Source organism: Ictidomys tridecemlineatus, chromosome 13 (assembly GCF_052094955.1).
Source record: "Ictidomys tridecemlineatus isolate mIctTri1 chromosome 13, mIctTri1.hap1, whole genome shotgun sequence".
Classification (NCBI taxonomy): Eukaryota; Metazoa; Chordata; class Mammalia; order Rodentia; family Sciuridae; genus Ictidomys; species Ictidomys tridecemlineatus.
Window position 1 is genome coordinate 26,458,540 of NC_135489.1, and position 27,965 is coordinate 26,486,504.

General features: G+C 46.9%; 1 protein-coding gene across 1 annotated transcript in view; it reads right to left on the minus strand.

The window, feature by feature from the left end:
• Positions 1-7,594: 7,594 nt before the first annotated feature.
• Ark2c (arkadia (RNF111) C-terminal like ring finger ubiquitin ligase 2C) overlaps positions 7,595-27,965 on the minus strand; it is a 108,377-nt gene continuing 88,006 nt past the window's right edge. The window contains exons 2-8 of the mRNA XM_021726553.3: positions 27,629-27,944; positions 25,927-26,037; positions 18,573-18,702; positions 17,638-17,742; positions 17,278-17,373; positions 14,215-14,321; positions 7,595-13,741 (exon numbers count right to left, since the gene is read on the minus strand). Coding sequence (XP_021582228.2) covers positions 13,624-13,741; positions 14,215-14,321; positions 17,278-17,373; positions 17,638-17,742; positions 18,573-18,702; positions 25,927-26,037; positions 27,629-27,944 — 983 coding nt within the window. The 3' untranslated portion in view covers positions 7,595-13,623. The remainder of the gene's footprint in view (positions 13,742-14,214; positions 14,322-17,277; positions 17,374-17,637; positions 17,743-18,572; positions 18,703-25,926; positions 26,038-27,628; positions 27,945-27,965) is intronic.

Consider the following 27,965-nt stretch of genomic DNA (forward strand, 5'->3'; position numbering starts at 1 on the left):
CCCCAGGATGCCCGCAGCAACCCCACCCCACCCCATCCCCTCAACACACACACCTCGATGGTGTCTTTCTGATGTCTCCAGTCCTCCCAAAGCTCTGGCTCTAGCCCATGCAGCCTGCCCTTGGCAGACAGCTCCCCTGTGCAGGGAGCTGACTCTTTCTAGCAACTGGTGAGACTGAGCACATCCTTCTTCCCATCTCTTCTGGAAAACCCTCTGTCAGTGCCTCAGCATTTGCAAGACATCATGAGAATGCCCTTAATCAGAGCTCTGAGTACTTCCCCTGTAAGCCCGGGCAAAGGAACATTCCAGCTCAGCCTGGGTCTCTGGGTTTTGACTACAAACTAAGCTGCTAGCGTGTATGGAGGAGAGCTTCAGAGATGTCTCCCAGTTCTGGGTCACTCACATATAGGCGTTTGTTTGTTACCGAGCACTTGACCACTGAGCCACATCCCCAGCCCTATTTTGTATTTTATTTAGAGACAGGGTCTCACTGAATTGCTTAGCGCCTCGCTTTTGCTGAGGCTGGCTTTGAGCTCGAGACCTTGACACAGCCTCCTGAGCTACTGGGATTACAAGCATGTGCCACTGTGCTTGGCTCACATGGGAGTTTTGAACCTGGCCTCCTGCATATTTTCCCATCTCTCTCCCCAAAGCCACACCCCAGTCCCGGGGAAGAGGCCCTGTGGAAATCAGCCCTGCTGCCTGCCCCGATGGGGTGCCGCCTCACGCTCTGCTCTGTGTTGCCCTGGCCTGCTGCAGACCCACGTGAGAAATGTATTTTCCAAAGTCCAGACGGCTTCCCACATCGAGAAGCAAGAGTGACAGAGGTTGGGTTTCTGGGTGCAGAATGGAGGTGCTCACTCCCAACATGGTAAAGCCCCTTAATCCCACCTCCCCTGAGCCTCCTGTCCTTCACCTGCTCAGAGTCTCTCCTCCAGCTCTCCAGAGAACAGAGTGCCCTGCGTGACAGGATGAGGTCCCAGAGTGCCTGGTAGTACTGGAGGGGACAGTGGAAAGGATCCCAGGATCTTGTTAGATTCAGCTAGCACCCCTGATTGCTGCTCCCCCACCCCAGCCTACAGATTTCTTCATTCCTAAGACTCCGGCTCCTTCAGCCCTCTGGCGTGAGTTTTCTTCTCTCTGCTGATGGGTTTCATCTCATTCGTCCCCTTTTATCTTATTTTTCTGATATCTCTTATCTCCTGGGCCCAGCGGATTTCGGATATTAGCGCCTCTTATTCTTTTGTAGTCTTTTAAGTGAAGCTTCAGAACAAATAAGTCAAGTCTAATCTTCAAATATAAATGTAGCTATTTCCAGCTTTAATTTTCTGCATTCTGGACTTTGATAAATACATTTTTAAAAATGAAAATTAAGCATCATCCTAATCCAAAAAAATTTTTGAAATCCAAAATGCTCCAGAATCTGAAAGTTTTCCAGCCCTCATATGATAGTATAAGTGGAAATTCTCACATCTGACTTCATATGATGGGTTGTAGTCAAAAGGCGGGCACACTTAAAATGTTATAGAAAATGACCTTCAGGCTGTGTGTATAAGATATATATGAAACAAATGAATTTTGTAGTTAGACTTAGATCTCAGCCCTGTTACACCTCATTTTACACACATACACACACACACACACACACACACACACATACACACACGCAAATATTCCAAAAATCTGAAAAAAAAATCTGAAGTATTTTGATCCCAAACGTAATTTTGGATAAGGGATACTCAATCTGCATGTATATATAGTTAATGCTTTATGTATTACTATAAGCTACCTCAGACTCTTAGAGCCACAAATTCAGAAACATATAAATGAAAATATACCTCCAACACATCTCTAATTTTTAATAAAATAGGTAACGCTGGCTTACGCAAAGAAAGGAGAATCCAATAAAAGTGTCAGGTACCAGTGAGGGACCAGAAGCTATTCTTGCTCCAGAGGAACCTCCCAGAGCCAGAAGGTGCCCAGCTCTGTTGATGGGAATAGAGAGTGGGAAAGAGCCCCTTCTGTGCAGAAGCTGTTAGGAGGCCCTGTGCTAGTGCAGCCTTCCCGGTGTCTGAGAGTGGAACTGAGAACCAGAAAGGACCTCTGACTCACCAAGAGTGGCAGAGGGCAAAGCTGTTTTGCAACAGCCTCTCTGATCCCTCCACATTCTGGAAAGTTCCAAATGGGACAATCTTCCACCCAGAAGCAATGGAGGAGGTGAGAGGGTGGAGCATGGTGGTGGGAAGGAGAATAGGGATAGGAACCTGGAGTCTTGTAGAACTCATTACCTGCCACATTCCATCTCTGTCAGTTTAGAGGATAAGCCTGCATCTTTGATGGGGCACCTCCTTCTTCCTTGGGGACTCCTGGGGCACTCGGAAAGTTTTATTGCCTGAGGGCCTACAGTCCAAAGGAGCTGGAGAATTGCTTACAAGTCCCTCTGAGAAAGGCAGAAAAAGACTGATCTCTGCTCTCTTCTATTCTCACCTGGTTGCTATGCCCAGGCCTGGCTGCTGCCCCCTCCCCTGCCCTGTATCCTGAGGAAGGACTGAGAGACTCCCATGAGAAGCCCCTAGAAAGGGACTTCCCTTCCAGTTTCACTCCATCTGCCCCTGGTCTGGGCTTTGCTTTTCCATACACCCCTTTCCTCCAGACAGGGCAGTGAGCAGGGGACCGAAGGTCAGGCAAGCAAAAACTCGGGGTACAAAATTTAAGGTGTCCAACCTCAGGCTTCTGCATGTGGAACCTGAGAGCTAAAGTCTCCTTCACTTTTATACCAGGGACACCTTGCTGTTCTCACCATAGTCCTGGCTCCAGCAGAAAGACATTTTTCTACCTGCAGCCCCTACAGAGATTTGTATCCCCCAAATCCTAAACTTGAGAGGGACTCCCTCCAACCAACCATGGTGAAGGTGAAGAAGTCTCTATCCCCCAACCTGTCTCACCCCAATGGCCCCTTTCATTAACATGGCCCTGGGGTTATTACTGGTGCTACTCTGTGATGGGAAAGTGCACCAGAACATCACCTCTCCCCAGGTCCCTTCCTAGGGCTCATGGTGAAGGAAACAAAGGAAAAATGGATCTCTCCCTCCCTGGCCACCTCCTTCCTCTTCCTTCAGTCCTTGTAGGAGCAGCTCATTCCTTCCCCAAACCCCCCCACCCACCCACAGCTCACACTGTTGGAAAGTTCTTCCTTATAAGGACAGTGGTTGAGTGACAAGCTCTATCTTTCCTCGCCTGATTTGGAGACACATCTGTATTAAAGACTATTTGAAGAGAACCATAATTGCATTGCTTTCAAGTAACTGCTAACAAAGTATTTCCAAACAAATATACCTGGGGGTCTACTTTAAAGAAAATACTTTTTTTTGCAATTAGCAAAAGCTGTTTACATACAAACGATTGTACAAAGTCTAAAAAACACTTTTGCTTTTAAATAGGTAAAAACAAAAGCCTTCCCATTCTATTTTCTCAGGTCTTTGGCTGAAAAGCTTTTCATCCAATGTATTGATAAGAGTAAACTTGCCTCAGTCCAGATACGCCCGATCTGAAATCCGATTATGTGGGGTCCAAAGGGAAGAGATCAGACAGTACTCTGGGCACCCCAGTTCCCGAGGCGTCCATTCTAAACAGGCATCTCTTTACCCCAGCCTCTTTGCAGAACAAGGAACTAGGTGTCGGCCATTTATGGACACCTCAAAATGCCCTAAGCCAGGGGGCTGCCGGGAACAGATGGAAGATCTCAACCTCAGACAAAGCCTGAGGGCAAGGTTTTGGACTCAGGGGCCTGGAAAATGAATGACCCCTTAGAAAGGAAAGAGCATTTTAACACTATATTTAGAAGGAGCAATTTGGGTGGAGACAGCTGACAGTGGGGAGGAGCTTCTGAAGGGGAGGAGAGAAAGTTCCACACTTCCAGGCTCTGACCTCACTGTGGCCCTTCTTCCAGAGCCTCCCCGCCCCCGCCCCAGCTGAGCACAGCAAAGACCGTTCCAAGCCATGATTCCAGAAGTCTTGGTTGTAACCTTTAACCCCCAGCAGGACAGGTGATTGCTGGTGGCTGACCACATGGGAGGTGGCCAAAGAACATCATTGGGAACTGGAAACACTGGGAGAGAAGGAGAGGGAGGACAGGATAAGAAGATCAAAGAGAAAGACCACCGAGGCAGGGATTTTTTTAAAAAATAAATCATCCTCATCATCATCATCAGTAAAATTTACATAGTGTTTAGTCTATTCCAGACATGTGTTAAGTGCTTCACACAGATAATCCATGAAATCCTCATTGTTTAAAAACAAACAAACAAAACAAAACCTATGGGTCAGATACTATGAATTATTCCCATTTTATAGATGAAGAAACCAAAGCACAGACAGTTTAAGTAATTTGCCCAAAGTCACACAGCTAACAGGAAGCCAATAGGAAGGGCAAGGCTTTCCATCAAATGGTATAAAGATGGAAGCTCAACACTCAGTGTAAAACAGAGGGAGGAATGGCTGCCCTGGCTGGTTGTAGGGATAAGACCCTGTCGGGAGAGAAGGCCACTCCGTGTGGGGCAAGAGGAGGTAAAGACACATTCTTCTAGGTTTAAATGACACGTGACTGAGTGCTGAAGGGATAGGGACCAGAAAACTCCAGGCCACTGAAGGCCTGGGAGGGGAGAGGCTTCCCAGGGAATGGGGGATGGGGAAGGGCAGAGAGCCACAGCAGGAGTGATGTTTCCGGTGGTGGGTGGTGCTTTGGGTGGGTGCAGGTGGGGGACTGGGGGCCAGTTGAGGACAGATTCCTCTCCTACTTAGTTTGGGAGATCCTGATGGTGACCAGGGGTCTCAGGGCCGGGCAGAAAACAACCCAGATGTTTTCTGAGCAATTTCTTTCCTCCTGGGAGTGCAGTGGGAAGGGGGAGGGGGAGGAGGGCTAAGACTAGGGAGGCTGAGGATTTTCTCATGAGCTACGCAGGTGCAAAACCCAAAAAAAGAAGCTACGCCCTGAGTCCCCTACCCTGAAAGTAGCCCAGGCCTTTGCTCCCAGGCTGTAAATGTAAACACAGTGAAGGGACCAAGGGACACTAAGGGAGGCAGAGCCCATACCTAGAGACCTATGAATTGCAGAGCTGGGCCTTGCCTTCCATCTACATGGGTCCAGCCAGGTGTTATGGTTTGGCTCTGGAATGTTCTCCAAGGACTTCTGAATTCAGAGGCAGGGCTTTCCGGAAGTGATTCAATCAGGAGGACTTGGAGCTCCTCAGTGGATTCCCCCATCGATGGCTGAATGCATTACTGGGAGAGGTGAGGCACGGCAGGCCGACGTAGGCCCTGGGGCACGCCTGGGCAGGGTGTATTTTCTCTCAGGCCCTTTCCTGTCCTCTGCTTTCCAGCTGCCATGAGCAGCTTTCTTCTGTCACGCTTTTCTACCAGGATGTTCTGCCTCACCTCAGGCGCAGAGCTATGGAATTGGCTGGCCACGGACTGAACCTCTGAAGTCATGAACCAAAATAAGCCTTTCCTCCTTCAAACTGTTGTGTCAAGTATTTTGGTCACAGTGACAAAAGGCTGACTAACACTCTGGGGAAGTACAGTGTTTTTCCCCACGCTCCCATGGAGCTGACTGGGAAAGCAAGGACTCAGAAACCTGGTTTGCCCAGGCACCATGGCACACGCCTGTAACCCCAGAGACTTGGGAGGCTGAGGCAGGAGGATCACAAGTTTGAGACCAGCACTGGAAATTAGCAAGACCCTGCCTCAAAATAAAAGATGAAAAGGGCTGAGGGTATAGCTCAATAGTAGAGCACTTGCCTAGATGATATGAGGCCTTGGGTTCAATTCCCCGTAGTGAAAAACAAATCAACAAAACCAAAAATTCTTTGGTTCATGGATCCAAAGAATCATAGATAGAAATATATGCAAAGCTACACAGTTTTGTGGTTCATCTCATCTCACTGAATATGAACCAGGAATTTACATGGCTCATTATGTAATGTAAATGTGGACTTTAATAGTATAATTGATGAGAAATGTATCAGTAAATACAAGATGTTAACAATAGGGTGACCAGGGTGTGGTAAGGAGACAGCAATAGAAATTCTCTATGTTCTACGTTCATTTTTTTCCCACAAACCTAAAACTACTTTAAAAAAGATACTGCCTATTGCTTTAAAAAAAAAAGTTCATTGATATGGGTTCTGTTTGCAGCTTATGAAAGAAAGCAATTTTTCAGTTCACTGAGAACAGACTCTGAAGCGTACAGAATCCATGAGCCTGGGCTCCTACCAGGGAACCAAAATCCACACCAACTGTTGACGTCAAGTTCCCTCTCTCCTATGGAGAAAGCAAGGAGCCCTCCAGTTCAAACAGCAAGAGTTTACATTTGAAAGTTGATCAAAAATGATAACTCAACACCCTGGAAGATTCATAACTAAAGCTTAGGAAACTGGTCAACTAGTTGGTTGATCTACAATCATAGGACAGATTCTTTGAGAGATAAATAAAAGATAAAAATATCAACTTTCCCCAACCTAGATGCCCATCAATAGATGAATGGATAAAGAAATGGTGGTACACACACACAATGAAATATTACTCAGCATTAAAAGAGAATAAAATTATGGCATTTGCAGGTAAATGGATGGAGTTGGAGAATATCATGCTAAGTGAAGTAAGCCAATCCCCCCAAACCAAAGGACAAATGTTTTTTTCTGATTAGGGGATGCTGATCTGTAATGGGGGGTGGGGAGCATGGGAAGAATGGAGGAACATTGGATTGGGCAAAAGGGAGGGAGGAGAGAGAGAAGAGGCATGGGGTAGAAAAGATGGTGGAATGGGACAATATCATTACCCTAGATACACATATTATTGCACGAATGGTGTGACTCTACATCATGTACAACCAGAAAAATGAAAAGTTGTGCTCCATTTGTGTACAATAAGTCGAAATGCATTCTGCTATCATGTATAACTAAAAAAATTTTTTTAAAGGTGACTTTCCTTCACTGTGATGCAGAGCCTGAGATAATCAACTTATTAGGAGGAAAGGTTTATTTTGGCTCGTAGGTTTGGCAGTTTCAGTCCATATTTGGTTGCCCTGTTGCTTTGGGGCCTTTGGGGAGGCAGAGTACTATGATAGGAGAGTGTGGCATAGGGAGTTGCTCACCTCATGGTGGCTGAGAAGCAAAAAGTGCTATGGTCCCCAAATCCCATTCAAGGTCACACCCCCAGTGACCAGCTTCCTCCAATGGTCCCACTTCTCAAAGGTTTCACCACCTCCAAATAGCACCAAGCTGGAGACCAAGCCTTCAGCACATGGGCCTTTGGAGGACATTGCAGATCCAAACTATGGTAGAAATAGATAAGAGACATGAAGGAGGAGGAAGGGTGGGGGTGGAGAAGAAGGAGGACAAGGGGGAGGGAGACGGGGGAGGGAGGGGAGAGGGGGAGGGAGGGGGAGAAGGGTGGGGAGAGGGGGAAGAAGGATGACAAAGAGGATCTGGCAATTTGATGGGAGCCAGATCATTGCTGCCACCTCATATCTCTTGCGAAGCCTTCTTTTGGATGTGACCTGGGTATGGGTAGAAATAAAGAGCCAGCACGAGTAAGGTGTAGTTAGCAATGCAGTTCATTTTTATTAGTTATAAATAAAGTACAAAAAATCCACCAAAAGTGAATCTAAGCATTTACACAATTCCTAATGTCTTCGCCTTTTCATTGATGCACTATTGCTTTAATATTCATAATAAATATTCTTCTAGCTTTCTGCTATAAAATAGTCTATGTAGCAAAATGTTGCACAGCACAACAGAACAGAACAGCAGGAGGATTACAAAAAAGGACAATCAACACTGAGGATAATCCTTTCACTTACCAGGGGCAACCAAATCACCCCCTGGTGTGGCCGGCTCCAGAGCTGAGAAATTAGCCACATCCATTGCCAGGGGTGGAAGAGGGGTGGGGGTGGTAGGGGAGGCTTGAGATTGGGGCACAGGCCAGCCAGGGCACAAGGCCTTGTTCACTTGGTCCCCGAGGAGCAGCGTAAGGCATGCCCATCCGGGAGCCCTGCCAGGGCAGTGTCTGCCAGGCCCGACAGCATGGTGGTGGTACACCCACCAGCGTGATGGGGGACTCCACAGGCTGTGTCCAAGCAAAGCAAGGCTCCAGGGTGGAGGCTGAGGGCAAGCTGGGCAGTAGCAGGCAAGAAGCCCCAGGAAAGGTTCCCGTCCCCAGCCCAGAGCAGAGATGGGTTTAGCGGCCATGCCCCATCTGGCCACTTGGGCAAGCCTAGCCAGACAGGGTGGCAACTCTAGGTGTCCAGTTCCTCCCCCATGTCAGCACCGTCCATCCCCATGGGGCCTCTTGTGGAGGGTGGAGTCCCCACCAGGCAAAGGCAGTGATGGCAAGAGCCAAGAGGGAAGGCAAGCTAGAAAGGAAGAGGAGGAGGAGAGGGAGAGGAAGGGTGTGGGGCAGGTGCCAGCCCACTCAAAGGCTGCTCCCGGGGGCTTGGACCTCCTCTCTCCTTTTGGCTCAAAGACACCTGGGCTAAGCACTGTGCCAGCTGTTGATGCCATTGTTTCCCCAGAGTCTGGGACTTCTACCTATCACATCCCTAAACCTAACAGGGCATGGACTTTAGCTTACTCTCCCAATGACCTGCTAAACTTCGTGAAAGGCCAGGTCCCATATCCAGGAATGTGTCCACCTAATTTACCTCCCTGTCGCCCTCCGGATGTTGCACTTAAAAGGACAGAAACCTTTGTGGACCTCTGCTCTGGGCAAATCTACGGGCTACATCCTCCATCCGTTCCCTCTCTTCTCCTTTTCTTTCCTTTCCTTCCCTCCATCTTTTCTCTTTTCCTTTTTTTCCTGAGAGGGCGAGATAGGTCCCCCATCCCCAGATCTGCGTCATATTCTACCTGAATCAGAGGCATCCTAGAGATGCCCCCCCTTTCGCCTCCCTTCCCTAGCACAGAAAAACTGACTCGGGGAGGTCAAGGACTGGCTCACAGTCACAGGGAAGACCACAATGGAGCTGATCTGAAAACCCAAGCCCCCCATCTAGGCTCGTGTAATGAGTCAGACTTTCAGTTTTCTTACACTCCTGCTGGCAATGTCCCAAGGGCTCCAATTCTGGAACCTTAGAAAGGTGGAGCCCAAGTGAAGACAGGGACCTCTAGAGCCCAGAGACCTCCTTCAGGGGTGGAAGCCTGGGTGGACTGAGGCTGTAAGAAGCGGGAAGGAAGAAAGAAAAGCAGGTTAATTGCAGGGGTGAAGGGGTCGGGGCGAGGGTGCCAAGGGTAGCAAGTGAAAGGATTACCCCAGTCTGCTGACGAGTGCAAATTATATTTATATATGTGCTAAATACAGTCACTATATTGGAGTTTTTCACTAAGTCACAGCATACAGAATCAAAGGTTTGCATTTCGTATGGAATGTATCCAAAGAGGCCAGCACCACAGTAGGACAGCTTGCAATCACACACCCTGATAGTTTGGACGAAATAAAGTTCGCGGAATTTTATTTAAATTTTTTTTTTTTTGTATTCGTAGTTGTTTGTCATCGTACCAATGCATGCAAAGCATTCCACTCCCAAAAACAACGCCGAAATGAGGTAATAGGAGTAATAAAAAAAATTAGTATCCTTTCTAAATAAATAAATTATAATTAAAAATGCAAAACAACTATAAAAATAATTAAATAAGAACCCACGATATCTACAAGTTAGTCATAAATTATGATTGTTAAATATAAGGCATTTAAACTCACAAAACCCTGTAAACTAGCAACGTGCCATGTTTTTTTTTTGTTTTTTTGTTTTTTTTTTTTTCATTTTTGTTTTTCTATCAGCTGAAATCGCTCTAGCATTTGCTCTACGCGCGCAGGAGATGAAACACGAGGGGACCTGACAGACGTTGCTACAGCCCCACACGGGGAGTGTTGATCCCGCCAGCGGGCGGGGGGCTTGGGGATTTCTTCAGGGGGAAAAAAAAAATCTGGTGCTTTTTCTTCACCATTGAAAAAACTGTGCTTGTTCGTTAGGCGTAAAGAGTTAAGAATACTTGCTCGGAGGCTGAGAGCCTTTGCAGAAGAGAGCCTGAGTCCCGCCACAGGTGGTGGGCGAGGGCGACAGGGCCGGGGGTCCTGGCTGGGTGGAGGACACTGTGGCCCCTGCCCACCCTCTGCTGCGCCCAGCGGCTCGTGGCTTGGGTTGATTGATTAGTGTCCTCGGTGGACCCGCTGCAGCCATGGCTGCGGTTTGGAGGCCCAACTTGAACCCTGGGGCTGCTCTTGCCCCAGAAGGCACTCATGCGTCTCAGTCAGGAAAGGGTCTGAGTCCCTTGAGTTGAGCAGGAGGACTATAGGTGTCTCCCTCCTGGAGGTGGTGGGTGTGAGATGCTGAGGCCTGAACCTGCCTCCTCTCCGCTCTTCCCAGGCTCCCGGGCCAGCTGGGATTAGGGGGGCTCAAGGGAGCAGAAGCTGGCACCTGCTCTTCTCACCCAATTGGCTTCTCTGCTAAGGAAACAGGAGCCAGGAGGGTCAGAGTGGCTGTCCCCTCTCTCCTGTCCCTACCTGCAGGATACAAGGATCCCAGAGAGACAGGGAGGGGAGGGAGCTTCAGGATCTACTCCCTCCCCAGCCCAGTCCCTGTAGCCTGGGGCACTTGGAGAGCCTGCAGAGAATAGGAGGGAGGAGGGGACCAGGTCCCAGTCTCTTACTCAACGTGTGTACCCTCAGCCTCTGAAATGAATGTTCATGCCCGCAGAAGTCCTTTTCAATGGCCCGGTCAGCACACAGCTCTGACTTGAATGATGTGTTGATGTTGGGGGATCATAGAATGTGAGTGTTGGGAGAAATTCTAGCAAGCATCCACTCCAACTCTCCTGTGTCATAACTAGGGAAACAGGTGCAGAGAGACACAGGAGGAGGGTTCCAGCATCAACCAGTTTATCAGTGAGGAGCCAGGACTAGAACCTGGAATATGAGCTCTACTTCAACCCCAGTTCCCCCACAGACTCCCTTCCCCTGCTAGCCTTCCAGACCAGCCTCAGGGAAAGAAGAAAAGACTGACCCAGGAGAGGACTCGCCTACCCTACCCAGTCCACCCTGGTGATCTCCATTCCAGAGCCGCCTTCTGATGAAGTCTTGGTTTTGACCCAGGCATTGGGGAGGAGGGGAGAAAATTCCCAACTCCCTGTGGCTATGAGTAAGCAGTATCTCCAGTGTCCTTCCCCACCAGTGGGATGTCCAGCCTTGTCCTGGAGACACTTCACACACTGCAATCACTGCCCCGGATGACCCAGTGCCCATCACTGCTGACCCTGAATCTTGAACTCTTCGCTGTTTCTTGCACTATTGGACGTGTCCTGTCTGGTCTTCGACTGTAAGCTCCTTCAGGCAGGGACGTTGTCTTCTTAGCTCTCATCTTTCCCAGCACCTGCACCGGTAGGCACTCAACAGAGATTGTATGGGACACCAGAAGATTGGTGCTGGGAGAGACCTTTGTCTGGATAAGATTCTGGAGTGACATCCCTAGGGAGCTGCTTCCCCAACTCTGTCCTGGGGTGTCCAGAGTAGCCTTTGCTCCAGGCGGTGCAATGGTGTTAGAAGGTTCTACCTCAAGCTAAAATCAGTCTCCCTGTCATTGTCACCCACTGGTCCATTTACCCCTGACAGCAGCAACATAGATTCAAATATCCTTAACTGCATGGAATTTCTTCATTTATGTGACGAGTGTCCTGTCCCTTAGTCTTTTTAATATGAGGGCATTGAGACTGGGCTAGGGGTTGAGGTGAGGGAGGCTTTGAAAGCAGTGCAAATGAGGAGAAGGGGGAGGGGTGGGGAAGGAGGAGGAGGAGGGGCAGAGGAAAGTCACAGAATTCCAACAGATCTGGTGTTTTCCACATATGGATAGAGAGCTGGGTTTGGGTTGGAGTTTGATGGATTTCCCCATCTCTAGTCTTCTATCCTCCTATCTCTCTGTTCCTTTGGGAGGGGTCAGAAAAAATGTGGGATGATGCACAAAGACAACTGGGAGGTCACTTTGAGCTTCCAGATCTGTCTCTTCTGGCACCCCCGACCCCAAACCCTAAGAAGTTTCCAGGAGAGAAAAGAGAATGCAGAAGATGGTGGACAGAGATATTAATCCTCAGGACATCTAGGTGAGGTAGAGGGAGTGGAAAGGGGATACACTGTTGTTTCTCCCCACTGGAAGGAGAAGGAAACTGAGGCACAGAGGAAGAAAGGGGCTTGCCCACGGTTATCTAAGATTCAGAGAAGGAGCCAGAGGTTAGGGACATAGGACCCCCCACACCCAGCCAAAATGGTCTCAGAGCCAGGGCCATCTCTGAGGAAGAGATCAGGACTTGAAACATCCCAAAGAAAGCTCAAGTTCCTCCTCAGGTCCACGGTGCTTGACCTTAGCTCTGGGTGCTATGCTAGCTGGGAGCGTTTTGGCCAAGGTCAAGTGTCCATTGCCTATGCTATTTGATCTGCATCATCTGGTTAATACTTTTTTGCATAGGGAGGCAGTGGCTACATTGCCTCTTTGTGACAGGACAAGAGCCTAATCTAAAGAAAGAAGCTGGAGTGAGCAGGGGCCCCCTGTCCCGGGAAACACTGAGGCCGCAGTAACTGGAGGTCAAGTCCACGCTGGTTCAGTGTGGCATGCCGGGAGGGCGGGGATGGCCGGGCTAAGAGGTGAGCCCTAGAACTGGAAGCCCTCCCTCAGGACAGACTCACCCCCTTCCCCTGCTGGGCTCTACCTTCCTCATCTGGCCTGAACCCCTGGGAAACCCCTCGAAGACCCCCGTTTGCTCTTTGTCCAGTCCTCCCCTGCCCGGATGCCCCTTCCACACTCCGTGCACTGTAAACATGAGAAAATCAAAAGCCAAGGAGAAAACAAAAACAACAGAACGAGAACCCCCCTCCCACCTCCCAACTGGGTGAAAAAAAAAAAAATCATCCTTTTTCACCGTAAACAGGATTTGGCTTTTCTTTCTTTCTTTCTCTCTTTTTTTTTTTTCCTTTTCACCTTTGATTCCTTTTTCCTTTCTCTCATAAAGACGGGAAGATTGGGGCTGTCGTTGGTTGGTTCAGTCAGGCACCAAAACAAGAAACTCAATGAGAAACATTTGGTGCAAGTTGGGCAATAGCGACATGTCCACCACAAGATGACTAGAGCACCACACACGACATTTTTCTTAAGCTAACATGCTCCGGCTGCCATCCACAGAAATAGCTAGAGACCCCTACATGGTTTCTACGTGGTCGAGAGGTATATGTACAATCCTTCGAAGGACAGGATTGAGGGGCCGGTCTATCAGCTAGTACCCTCGGATCACATCTGGGTTCTCCACAGCGTGGGCCCCCCACTCCCGCCCTGCTCTGGGCACGGCCAGCTCCCTCCCTCCTGCGCAGCAAGGCGGATGGGGGCAGTGGCCACTCTGGATGGGTGGGTCCTCCCCCACCCCCTCCTCTCCCTCGGACTCGGATACCACCAACTCCTCTTTCCACGAAATGTGCTTGCAGGCTTCTCCTCTACGTCAAATGGCTCAGAAGGCAAAGTTTGGCTGCAAGGGCTATGGCCGTGGGGGGACCTGGTGAAGGAAATGGGGCGTCCACTGGCTAACTCCTCCCTCAGCTGTCAGCTCCCAGTTGTGTCTCAATGTCCACTCGGCAGATGGGGCATTTCTTGCTCATGGCGAGCCACTGGTCCACGCAGAGTTGGTGGAAGAGATGCATACAGGGTAGGCGTCTGGAAGAGAGGAGGAAAGCCAGGTGACCAGCGTGGGGGTGAGGGGAACGGCTGCAGCAGGAGGTGATGTGAGGGATGTTGAGGGGACCAGGAGACACGCCCAGGACCACTAGGTAATTGCCAAAGGGGGAGCCTTGCAGGAGCCCTGCCCCAGAGTGGGGCTGTGGCTAAGTTAGGAAGCCGTGACAGGAAGGGAGCCTCAGGCCCTCCTCCATGAAGCCCAAAGCAAAGCCACGATGTGGCCCCAGACCATCCCCAGGCCAAACGTGGCACCGTTCTCCTACACTTTCCCTCCATGCATCCTCACCCTCTGTCAACACATCTAGAACATTCCATGCCCCACCCTCCCAGTGCAGTTCCGAAGCACACTCACATGCACCTGCAAAGAAGTACCCTCACCCCAGACACAGCGTGGTGGCAGCTCACCAATGCCTGTGTGACAGCAGGGAGAGAGAATCAAAGGGGCCTCCTACCTCACGTCTTCTCCATCTTCCAGCATAGACAGACAAATTGTGCATTTCTCATCTGTGTCGGACTCCTCGCCCTCATCCTTCTTGCCCTTGCCATCCTGGGGTCTTCTCTATGACAAGCAAAGAGAGGAGCATCTGTTACCTGGGGCCGACTCACCTGGTGGCCGTTGGCCTTTACCCACAGCCTCCTCCCCCTTGCAGCCCCCTCTTCCTGGGGGGTCAGTCTCTTTTTAAGTTTTCTTCCCTATCTCCTCCCACGTGCTGCAATAGAGAGAGAGAGGGTGCAAGCCACGTGAGGAAGAGGCCAAGTGGACTTCACCGTCCCAGACACTATCAAGGAGCCCAGGTTGGGAAAGGGATCAGGTTCCTAATGAATTGACCCTTTGCAAAGGTACAGCTCCTGCCTAGCAGCTTCCTGACTCTGTTCTGCTGTTACTATCCACTTCTCACACCTTGTCCAGTGTGGAATCCTGCCTCCGGGCTTCCCCTCTACCTTCAGGTTCAGCGTGATTCATTCCTGCACTCATTCATTCATTCATTCACTCATCCAGTCATTCTTTACCAACGTCCCTTCAGGTCTGCTCTCATTACAGACGAGGATAAAATTCCACCCCCAGGATTAACTCCTGTAATTAGTACCACACTTTACCAGCTATTTTGTGTTATTGATTTCTCTTCCCATCCAGAATGTTCCCTTAGAGAAGGCACTAACTTTAAGACAAGGTTTGACATCATGCAGGCACGCTATGCATACTTGTTGACTTTAATATTCCTATTTTCAATTCTTCACTAATTCTTTGAAAATAGTTTTTTCACTCTTTGGAAAGTTCCAAGTTCTCAGATGGTGTGGACAACGGCTTATCCTTTTTTATATACTCACCTACATTTAACCAAGTTCAAGGCATAGCATTGCTCTTAATCAATATTTGGGGGAAGAGGGAATCTAGTGAATGGAATCAGCCCACCTTCCACATTCCCATCTCTTTGCTCTAATGTGAAATAGTCTGATGATAACCATAGGAAGAAAACCATAAGCACACTTAAAGGTCATTTCATAAAAATAAAAATCTGGAGTCATAAGACAAAGACCATCCAGAAAAGGACCTTGGGGCCAAGCCTAAATGTCAGGTCCCCCTATTCCAGTCCATGGTCCTAAGTTCTGGAGCTCCTCATTTTAATTTAGTCTAGGGAATCCTGTGCCTTTGCTGGGATACACGAGAAACTCTATTGCTTCTGCTTTCAGCCTCTTTGTCTTCTATACAGCCCCTGCAAACCAGGCTGGGCTTCTAAGGTAGGTTTCCCCTCGTCAGAATTATAGCCATTGTAGCACACATTTGTGTGGAACTTGAATATGAATAGAATCATGATGATCTGCTTATGGGTCCAGCTGTTTGCAGGACCCATGTCTTTTGGACATCTAGAGACGTCCAAAAACCATGCTACGAAGCCTTAATATTATTTTTATTATTATTACATGCTTATTTTCTGCTGTTCTCTATGGATTTTCATGATTCCCTTTTTATAGTTTAATAAATTATTAAATTAAGTATTAATTTTACCTTAAATATCACTCTGTTTTGCTGTGGTTAATCTTTTTTTTTTAAAGATTATTTTTTTTAGAGAGAGAGAGAGAGATAATTTTTTTAATATTTATTTTTCAGTTCTCGGCGGACACAACATCTTTGTTGGTATGTGGTGCTGAGGATCGAACCCAGGCCACATGCATGCGAGGCGAGCGCACTACCGCTTGAGCCACATCCCCAGCCCCTGCTGTGGCTAATCTTTACTTCTTTAGACTAGTCTTCCCTTTCCAATCTTATTTCCTATTCTTAATCTTTTTTTTTTTTTTTTTTTTGTATTCTGGTTTTTGTTTGCTCTTTATTATGTACATAACATTTTGGGGAGAAGAGGGGAGAGAGTGAACCCAGGGTGTCTCACCACTGTTTTATTTTGAGACAGGATCTTGCTAAGTTCCTTAGGCTCTCCCTAAGTTGCTGAGGCTGGCCTCCAACTTGAGATCCTCTTGCTGCAGCCTCCTGAGTTGCTGGGATCTCAGTCATGCGTCACTGTGCCAGACTCTCTACCTAACTTTCACCTTTAACTTTTTTCAGCATTTATTTATTTCAGTGTTTATTTAATCCTTTTCACCCTTACCCTTTCCTTTTATTAACATTTCCTTTTAATTCTGATGTTCTCTATTTTTAATTCTACACATTGGTTTTATGTCTTTTCCCAGTTCCCATTCCTTCCATATTTTTCTCTCATGATTGTTTATGTTTTCTATATTTTTTGTTCTCACATTATTACTATTTTAAAATATACTGTTTTATATTATTTTACTCTGAATCTGAGTTTCTAAAAGTGTTTTTTGTTTGTTTATTTTGGCATTTTATTTGGATCCTAAACTTTGTTATTTCTCTTTTTTACTTCTTCTTACTTTTTTTAATAACATTTTTATTCTTTTGATTCTCCCTTTATTGTCCTGATTAATTTACTGTCTCCCATAATTTTACCTGAACCTCTGTCTCACTGATTCAATCCCTTTTCTCTTTTCATTCTCTGCTATTGTTTCACTATTTCCTTATGCTCTGTTAAAATGATAGCAGGTGAGGTATGTCACCCTGGCAAAAATGAACACCCCGTGCCAGGAACACACACTGCTCTGGGCTCCCCAAATGCCACTCATTCTCCTCCACTTTCTCCAGTAATTCAAAGTCCTCTCTCCAGAGAAGGACCACTTTCCCCACGGAGATGAGACCCTTAGTCTCATCTGAAATACTGTCACATCCCTTATTAATACACCTTCCAGTGTCTGACACATAGTAGGCACTTAATAAATGTGGTTGAATTTGTTCATGAACAAACCCGATGCTACTGTGAGAAGATGCTTATGCCAACATCCAGGGTCTTCAGCACTGACACCTAAACTTCAGAGCACCTAACGAAAGCAAGGGCTTCTGGATTTTGAAATGCACCCCGACTGGACAACCAGGCCAGCATTGAGTGGACCCTCTGACAAACCCCTCCCAGCCCGGACCATGCAGGCTGGCCTGCTGGCAGCCCCACCTTCTTGTACTTGTGGGGGAAGGTGAACCTCTCAATGGTGTTCTGCACAGCTCCCCGGGTCACGTTTCCCAACCTGTCCTCCAGCTGCAGCAGCTCCTGTAAAGAGGAAAGCATAGATAGGTGGACTCAGCACCTAGAAGCACATACAGACCCACACAGGATGAGGAAGAGGCACCGGAAGATGTTAGTGGGAAGTGTTCACAGAGCCATCGAGAAGTACTTGTCTGGTGCTGAAGGCTGCAGTATCTCTCCTTGCTCTCTCCTGGGGCCTCCTCCATCCATGACCTACCCACCACCAGGAGAGGGGACGATGGATGGTAGGGGCATCGATGGTAGTTGGCACCAGACACAGCGACTAACCTCATAGCTCTCCCGCACGGCAGAAGTGTGTCTGCTGGGATTTAGCCCCTGGAGAGCGAGGAAGTGAAGCTGGGGGTAAGGGTAGTTTCGGATTTCATGGACGACCTGTAGGGGGACAAAATGGCTTAGACAGAGCAAAGGATTCCAGCTTCTCCATGAGCCCATCCCAATCCTGATGGCCAGCACAACCCTGAGATGCTGTGAGCTGGTGGCAGGGCTGTCCCTCCTGCTTTTGTGTCTCTCTCACCTCATCAAGTTGCAAATCTGGGCCCAGACCAGCTCAATCAATAAAGTGACAACACACCCTGACTGGCCACCCATTTCATGGCTCACAATGAAATCTTCACAAGACACACCATACAAGCCATGGAATCCCAGAGTTGCCACGGACTTTAGAGACTATTCATCTTGGTTCAGCTAGGTGGTTCAGTGACAGAGGCAAGGGTGGGAAAAAGCAATGTGGAGCTGTCTGGAAACGGGGTTCCATCAGTCTTGCTGCTCGGTGGGGTGTCTTTACTTTCATTCCCTGCAGTCTGCAACCCCAGACCCAACCTGACCCTCTGCAGCGTTTAGTACTCTGCAGTCACCAGAAGGCCGGCCCTAAGGAGGAAGGCAGAGCTGGACCAGCAAGCCAGGCGGAGGGCTTCTTCCAGGATCTGTCTTGAGCTTCATGCCAGCCCTGGGAGACAGGGCAGGGCAGGCACCCACATTCCCATTTCACAGACAGGTAAAACCAAACCCAGGGAGATAGGGCCACAAGAAATTAAATGAGGTCCTATGAGGGTCAGAATCTGTCCTTGCTTGTGGCCCCAGGTGTTCCCCTGCAGACCACCAGGGCACCAGGAAGCAGGGACACGGAGAGCTGCGGGCCTCAGCCCAGCAGGAGCACCCAGGGGGCAGCAAGAGAGTTCATTTCCACGGGACCTTGCACTCACCATCTGCGTGGAGGAGGAGTTCCTGGGAAAGTGGTGCATTCGCGGAGTGGCTAGGTAATGCTGATAGTGCTGCGGGAGGGGCCGCACCTGGAACTGAGCAGGACTCAAGCCAGCGTCCACACTGAGATCCCTGCGGGGACACAGCCTCGGTCAGCACGGGGTGGGTGAGGCACCATCAGGTTCCATGAGGGTCATCAAACCAAGTAGCACTCGACCAGGGTGGCTCCAGCTCTCCTCCTCTCATTAGAAGGAGAAACTAGGTCCAGGGGATCTGCCAGTTCTGAGGGGTCTGGAGCAGCACTGTAAACCTTGAAATGAGGACCCCATCCTCCTACTCCTCACTAAACTCTTCCCTGAGAGAAATATTGAAAGAAAAATCCAAATGTAGAGAGTGTCAGGAATACACAGCAAAGAAAGGACAAGGTCCAGGGGAGGAGAGGACAGCGGCCAGCCATATTTTTACCACTTTGAGAAAACAACGAAAGAGGAATCTCTACAGCTGGCTCTGCAGTCAGAAAAGCTATCCTAGCCCATTGCCTCCTGCTCCCTAAAAGCATAGGAAACTCATTTCACTTAAACATGGTTAATTACTTACACTCAAGAGGAACTAATGTCTTATTTGAATTATGTTTTATTTCAAGTCTATGGAGAAAATATGTAAAATGAGACAAAAACATTTTTGTCATAACTGAAGGCAAGAAAGCTATCAAAGGCACCAGGGTCATGGCAAAAGGATTCATGAATCACCCAGAAGAAGCTCCCAAGGGCCCCAAGTCAGGATCATTTGCATATCAATACCTATAGCTGAGCCAGTAGCACATGCCTGTAAGCTGAGACTGACACAGGAGGATCGCAGGTTCAAAGCCAGCCTCAGCAAAAGCAAGGCGAGAAGCAATTCAGTGAGACCCTGTCTCTAAACAAAATACAAAACAGGGCAGGGGATGTGACTCAGTGGTCGAGTGCCCTGAGTTCACTCCCTGGTACCCCAAAAGAAAAACAACTACAACAGCAACAAAAAAAATTATAATTGTAAAAGGTATGGAAGACCCCAAAACAGATTTGAATCCATAGGACTAAATGATGCTGAAGAAAACGGATTCTCTTTGAAGGATGCTAAGGAACCAACTCGTCACTTAGGAAACTAGTAAATAAAAGGAAGAACCAAACATTTACCTTGTTTTCCCCTTAATAAGTGTACTTCAGGGTAATCGAATAGTTGAGGAGGGAAAATTTCCCTTAATAAGTTTCCCAGCAAATAAATGAATAAGGAATGATTGAATTATTTGCCACCATTTTCCACCCCTGAAGAAACAAAAGATCCAGGCAAAGATCTTCAATTACTGCTAACATCACAAAAGAAGAGACAACCAGACATTAGGTGCCTTCTGGTGGAAAGACACACTACCTCCCCGCAAAGTATCGCTAAGAAATAAGAGTCAAACACGTATCTGCTGAAGCCTTGACCTAGGTTCCCATGTATAGGGGCTATAGGAAACTGGGGGACATCTTAAGTGACACCTCTAGAGAGTACCAGCAAAATCCAGAGAAGGGGAAACTCTCCGGGAAGAACAGCCTGTTTTCTCCAATGAAAGCATTAAATATCTATCTATCTATCTATCTATCTATCTATCTATCTATCTATCTATCTATCTATCTATCTAAACAGACAGACAGAGAAAGACAGTCATTAAAGAAATTTCTGTTTCCAGCCATAGGTGAGGGTAGCAGGAATCAGATGCACCCTCCTATTGTAAACCACTAGAAAAACAGACAGGATATATGCAATCTGTTTTCAGACACTTGCAACCTACAGCGCAGAGCAGTGATCCCTGGAAGAAGGAAAACAAGGTGAGCCCTGCCACCTCCCTACCTTTTCACATGTAGGTGCCTCTAGACGGTGAGAAGGGAAGGGAACCCTAAGCAGAGCATGGTGGTCTCCATGAGTTGAGGATCCTATTTCAGGGAGAGTGTTTTGGAGAGGAGGAGCTCCAGAAAGCTACAGAGAGTCTTTATTTGAGTCCTTGTTGAATACTAAGATAATGTACATGTGGCACAGACCCCCATCAGGTTGAACAAAGAGCGCACATGGAACAGAAAGAAATAAGGAATACTTCCCAGGAGTTAGACAGGGTTGGGAAGCATTCAAGTCCTAACACATCAGCACAGAGTCCTGTGAATCACTCAGGGCATACAATGGAGACCCAGATGGCCTTTGAAACTTGTGGATAAGCTTTTTTAGGGAAAGTCTTGAGAACTCTCTGATCTAGGCATATTCTAGAGCTCCTGTAATAAGACTTATCAAGCATCCAAAAGATCAAAATGAACGGCAAGTATTGCTCACCAGAACAAAGTCCAACACTCTCCAAATGAAAAAAACAAATCCAGTAACTCAACAATGTATAATTCATCATGTCCATCATTCAATAGAAAATTATTGGATGTGCTGAAAATGAGAATAACATGTCTCATAATCAGATGGAAAAATGAAGCCACAGAAACACCTCCAAGACACAGAAATGACAAAGATGGTGACACAGCAAACAAAGATTCTCAAATAGCTATTCTAATCATATTTAAATTGTAAATGAAAACATACACACAGGGAAGAGAAAAATGGAATGTGGAGGGAAATGACCTAAATAGAACGTCCAAAGACAAAAAATGCAACATTTGAAATAGAAAATTCCCTGGGTTGCATTAACAGCAGGTTAGATACCGTAGAACAAAAGATTAGTGACTTAGAGACAGTGATAAAAATATTCTCAAACAAAGCACACAAGCAAAAAAAAAAAAAAAAAGACTGAAACATTAACACTCTCAGTGACAATACTCAGTGGTTGGTAAAATTCAAAGGGAGAAGATGGAAGGTAAAGGATTTTTAAAAATGTATTTTAGAGAAAAACTGACTGAAAAATTCCAAATCTGATGAATTCATAGATTCAAAGACTTCAATAGACTTTGAGCAGAATAACACAAACAAAATCACCTTAAGGCACATAATAATCAAATTCCTAGAAAACATTAGTGAAGATAAAACATTTAAACCAGAGCCAGACCAAGTGGTGAGCCACTTGGGAGGCTTGAGCCTAGGAGTTCAAGACCATGCTGGGCAACAGAGTAAGGCCCGATCTCAAATATATAAATAAATAACCAACCCAAGGAAAAAAGACCTATTAGACACAGAAGAAAGTGGATAAGAATTACCATAAACTTCTCATTGTCATAAACTAGAAACAAACAAAGCCAGAAGACAATGAAATAACATCTTTAATCTCCTGAAAGAAAACAAAGAAACCTAGAAAACCCAGCAAAAACATCCTTCAAAATGAAGGTGAAATAAGACATTTTCAGACAAACAGAATTTGAGAGAACGCACTACCATATTTCTAGACCTGCACTAGAAATATTCAAGAAGGATCTATGGACAGAAGAAAAACAATACCAGATAGAAACGTAAATCTATACAAAGGAATAAAGAATGTCAGAGATGACAATTGTGTGGGGGATTTTTCTCCATTTAAAAACTTTTCTTTGAAGAGCAAAAATTGGCAATTTTTTTTTGGTAAAAGATTAGAGACAGTATTTTAGGGTTCAAGGACTATACTTTCTCTGCCACAACTACTCCAAATGTGTATTGTAGTTCAAAAGCAGCCACAAAATTCATGTAAACAAATAGGTGTAACTGTGTTCCAATAAAACTTTATTTACAAAACAAAACAAGGTGTGGGCCAGACTGGACCTTCAAGTCATAGTTTGCTGAACTCCTGGTTTAAAGCAAAAATCCTAGCAATGTATTATAGGAGTTATAACATATGTATGGATAAAATCTACAAAAGGAACAACACGGATGGGAAAGAGATAATGAAAGTATACTGTTGTAAGAGTTTTATATTAGATACAAAACAGTATAATTCTATTTTAGATAAAGTAAAAAACTAAATATGCATATTGTAAGCCAAGTATGTTCACAAAATATAATAACAAAATAAAATGATATGACTATGAGGCCAATATTTAACCCTAAAAATATTCAACCAATGAAAAAGAAGACATGGAGTAGGAAATAATAGTTTTAAAATGGGCAAATAGAAAACAAAGAGTAAGATGGTGTATTTAATCCCAACCACATAGATAATTTTATTAAATGTAAACATTCCCCTTAACAAACAGAGATTGTCAACTGGAAAACAGTAGCTAACTATATGCTGTCTATAAAGATTTGTCAAAAAAAAAATCATCCTAGATATTAGGAAATTCCTAGTCCTTAAAGAAAAATTCATAGCTTTATATGCTTATATTAGAAAAGAAGAAAGATCCAAATCATTACTTCAGATTCCACCTTAAGAAGCTACAAATAAGAAGAAAAGAACAATAGAGCCATTAGAAAAGACATTCCTGGACAAGGGCTTGGTCAGCTGGGCACAGTTTCCCCGGCCCTTAAGCAGTCTAGATGGGAACTTGTCCTAGGAGGTAGCAGTTCCTAAAGAAGCAGGGCTTCTCATTTTCTGCTGTTGCCACAGCCAATAAGAAACAGTTAACTGAGGTTCTTGACTTTTGTTTAGTTGGTTGGTTGATTGGCTGTTTTTTGGTTGGGGGTGTCCTAGGAATATCCCATGGGCCTAAAGTCACAGAGTTAACCCAGAACCACATTTAGAGATTTTTTGTGTGTATGTGGACTTTGTCTCCATGCATTTGTTTTTCATTTGTGTCTAAACAAACAGCTCAATCTTAGTTTTCTCTGTAAATTTTCTTAAAACATGACATGCCCTGGTTGCTATGCAGACTCTCGGGTTTTCTTCAGGAAGCTGGACTTCAAAATGCCAGCACCATCTGTGGGTGACTTCAGGCTACAAGAGCTCTGGAGACTTGGCTAAGTCAGGGCTGCCTATGGGCAAGGGAGGCTCTCATGCTCCTCCCACCCTCTGCTCACAGGTCCCATGTCCCTGGAGACCTCTGCCTAGACAGGGCTAGGACCATGAGGAGCAGGCTTTGGTCTATGAGTTACAAGGTCAGAGTTGGGATTGAGAAGCCAGGACTGAGAGAAGGAGAGTGACTAGGATGGGGACACTGGGGATACGGGGCTGTGGTTCAAGGTCAGGGTCAGGTTATTGGACAAGGCAAAGAGATGGGGAATTTTTGAGATTCATCTCCAAAGAGCTGCAGCTCCCACCAGAGCTCAGGCCAAGATGCCCAAATGAAGAAGCTGCTCCAGGAAAGCAAAGATATTCCAAATAAGGGCAAAAGTCTGGGGCAGCCTTAAACCTGGGGCTAGACAAGACCTGCTGCAGAATTCCCAAATGACCTAGGGCAGAATTCAATGTTTTTTGATAGTTCTGTAAAGAAAAGGGGGAGGGGGCTGCTGCAGACATACTACCCCGTCCCCCAGAGGCTCCTTGCAGAGGGTGAGAGTAGCCCCTCCTACAATGCATTTCCTGTAATCCAATTACCAGGCTCCCATCTCCTGGCAGAAGAGGCCTCTCTGGGAAAGAGGGTTGGGATGCAGTTAGCATGATCACAATTACAAAACATCCCTGAGCACCGCTAGGCCAGCCCTTGCTGGAGCAGAGCTCATTATAAGGGAGGAGAAACTGCCCCTGCTGCACTGGAACAGCTTTCTACCTGGGAAGTGAGGGCTGGATAGGCAGAGGGGGTCAGGGATAGACCCAGGTAGAACTCTGAGACATGGACCAGCTTTGTTTCTTTGGACAGCAGGGGCCAAGAAGGAAGAGAAAATTTGGCTCAAGAAAGTAAGCCAGGGGACAAGCTAACACCTGCACTGTTCCTCCTGACATTTGACCAGGACAATCCCTTCCTATCACCTGTCCCATCTCACATGCTTCGTTGGACCCCGTGTGTGTATTCAAATTACTCAGCCGTTTGCAACGGAGCTCCATGTGTGCTGAATGGAATCAAATTGAATTGACTTCACTGCTGAGGGACGGAATTTAATTCAAACCGCAATTAAATCTTCCTAATTTGAATCTGCTAATTAGAAAAAGGCTGGGTTAAGGTTGGCAGCAATGTAATCTATCTTTTAAGGGATTATTCAATTTAGCAGAGAGTGTACCTGAGAATAAGCAGAGGACTGGGGACGACAGAACGTGCCGAACCAACTCTTCACTGCACTCAGAAGTGCCCCTGGCATTCAACCAATCAGAACTGCCCTTTAGAATCATTCCTAGGTGTCATGGAAGGGACTCCCAAAGCCACCCTTAACTAAGGCAGTCGCCTGACCAGATGGCTAGAAAATGACACAATGGCACATCCATTTTAAAAATAGTCCATTCTTTCCATTAAGGGATTATTTTTATTTTTACTGTTTTTAAAATACATTTTTCACCTAACATTTGCAAGAAAAATAAAGAATTCCTGAATACCCTCAACCCAGATTCCTCAAATGTTACCATCTTACTACTTTACTGTATTTTTATTTCCCTCTCTCTCTCTCTCTCTCTCTCTCTCTATATATATATATATATATATAGATAGATAGATAGATATAGATAGATAGATAGATATGTGTGTGTGATATATATACATATATAATATATGTCCACATACATACAGAATTACGTATATATGCACATATATAACACATTAATATACATACACACCCACACACCTCTGTGGAGAGACAATTTTTTAAACTGAACTCTTTAGAAATACATTGCAGACGTGATGCTCTTTACCTCAAAATCCTCAGCAAACTGCACATCTTTTAAAAGTATTTGAGGGTTCTAATCAGACCCTAGTTAAGATGAGCCCTCTTTTGAGCTAGAAACAGAGAGCTGGGTGGGGCCCAGGATCCAAAACCAAACAACCCTACATCCCAGGACAACAAAGACCTCTGTGCCAAGTGCAGGAAATGATGGGAAGACTTCACAGGCTCCCTCTGCCTTGAGACTCAACAAAACCAAAACTCTCAGCTTTCTCCCCACCTTTACCTCCAAGGTGGCCAGCTATCTCCATCCCTCAACACCACCCCCTCCAGGAAGCCTTCCCCGACTCCCTCACCTCCTTAGAATTGTTCTTCCTGTCTTTCTCCCAGGGATCACTAGTTCATAGCTCTACTGAACTTGGGAAATGTTTTGCATCCCTGACTCCCCGTCCCCTGCAGGACCATGAACACTGGGCCCCAGGCTGGACACATGGTGGTGCCCAGTTACATCTGAGCTAATTGCTGGAACAAGGCCCAGGTGAAGCCATCTGGCCATGAGAGTGGCTGGGAACAGGCGAAAAGGCTGGGGACTAAGGACAAGGCTTCCTACATCATTCAAAGTGAAGGAAAACAAAAAAAATCCTTGGATCTGGCAAGACCCACATTCTTCCCTCCCCTGGGACCCCAGAGACTCACCAGTCAGTGCCCTCAGCCAAATACCTGGGCTGAGGTGTCTGCAGTTGGTGGCCGAAGTCGAAGCTGGGGTGGAGGCGGTGGGGATGGACGGACACACGCTCCTGACTCCGCCTACACAGGAAAAGAAAGGGGTCCCAAGGTGTCAAGGGCTGCCTCAGCCAGCCCAGCTCCCGGGAGCTCTAAGTGACCCGGCCAACCTGAGGATGCCCCACTCCTCCAACCACCCACTGAGCCTACAGCCCACAGGGCAGTGGGCTCCACCTTCTCCTTCCCAGAGGCTCAGGAGTTGGTGACTCTGACATTCCAGCTGTCTCCAGGCTGCCCACTAAATTGACATCTCTCTCTAGGTGTGTCTGCAGTAGAACACCTGGCCCCCCTCAAACTGTCACCTCCTCAGCCTTTTCTGTTGCTCCTGCTCTGTCCCTAATGGACCATCTTCAAACATACAGAACCCTCTCCTGTTAGCCGTCTCCTCCTCTCCTCTGTTCCCACCATGTTCTTCTTCTCTTCTTCCTTCTCCATACTCTTCCAGTGTTCACGACCCAGGTCAAAGCCTGCCTCCACCAGGAAGGCTTTCCAGAACACCCCAGATCTTGGTGACCTCTCCTTCCTGACCCCTCCAACGCTCACCTGTTGTCCCAGGCACCCTAAACCCTCCAGCCATGGAAGCTTAGGGCTTTAGCGATCATGCAGTCCTGTGGCTCTCAAAGTGCCCCAGCACCCTTGGGGGTCCCCAACCCCTTCCAGTGGTTCGAGAGCTCAAAACAATGTTCCTAACAAGACTATGATGTTATTTGCCTTTTCATCCTTATTTTCTCACAAGTGAACACTGGGGTTTCCCAGAAACTCTGTGCATGTGTTTCTGCAAGATTTAGTGCTGAAATAAACACAAAGACACAACTGTTTTCTACTAAGCTGAACATTAAAGAGATTTTAAAATACATTTAAAAAAAAACTCATTCTTCTCACTAAATTTATATATAGTCATTTTTAATAAAAATATTTTATTGGTTTAACATACTTTGTTGTTGTTTTTACATGAGTTCCTAAATAATTTTTAAATTTCTAAAAATGGGAAGCATCAACATTCTAACCTACATAAACACAAGTTCTTTAAAGTCATTAATTTTTAAGGATGTAAAAACAGTTTGGAGAACCAAAAATTTGAGAACCATTATGGTAATCCAATTCTTTTTCTTAGCAATTTGAGGGTCAGAGAGGTGAGGTGATTTGCTCAGGTCCCCACAGCTACTTCAGACCCGTTTGATTGGTGTTGACTAAATTTCCTCTCCAGCTGTATCATGGTATATAACTGGACTCTTTGACTAGACCATCGCTTTTGCAGGCAGAGCTGGAAGCAACATCCTTTGGTATTCTTTATAGTTCTTGGGTGTTAGAATCGGTTGATCGGGAGACTTAGGGGTCCTCCCACATGGGCAAAAGGTCCACTGTGAGCACCATGGACTGCTAGTTACCCAACCCCCAACCCTGCACCTAGATGATGTGACAGGGACACATACTAGGGTCACAGTAGTGCCCACTGCCTGAAATGAATGTCACCAACTGAGGCAAAAGCTACCTCCTGCACCGTCTCCTGGTGACTATAGGCCCAGTTTGGGGGGAAGAAGCCAGTGTCCTTGCCTTTGGCCCTGCTCTCTCCCTACCCTTTTCACTGGCCCCGCCCCCTCTCCAGGTAGCCCACCTGGGGTGCGAGACGAGCCTGCGGTGCTGGGCTTCCAGGAGCTGCTGCTGCAGGAGGTATTGCTGGTGCAGGGCCTGAGGTAGGAAGGAGGGACCTGTGACGTCCTGGAACTGCAGGGTGGGCAGCGGGGTCAGCGACTGGTGGAGGGCGCCGCTGTGCTGGTGGGCCGGGGCCATGTGGGCGCTGAGGCCCGGCTGCGACTGCACGGGGTGGGCCAGCGGGAAGTCTGGGGCGAGCTGCTGTGGCTGCGGAGGGCCGAGATGGAAGTGGCGGCAGGAGGTAGCGTGAGGATGCTGAGACCTTTGAAAGGGGGCACCTGGGGAGGCAAAGACAGAGA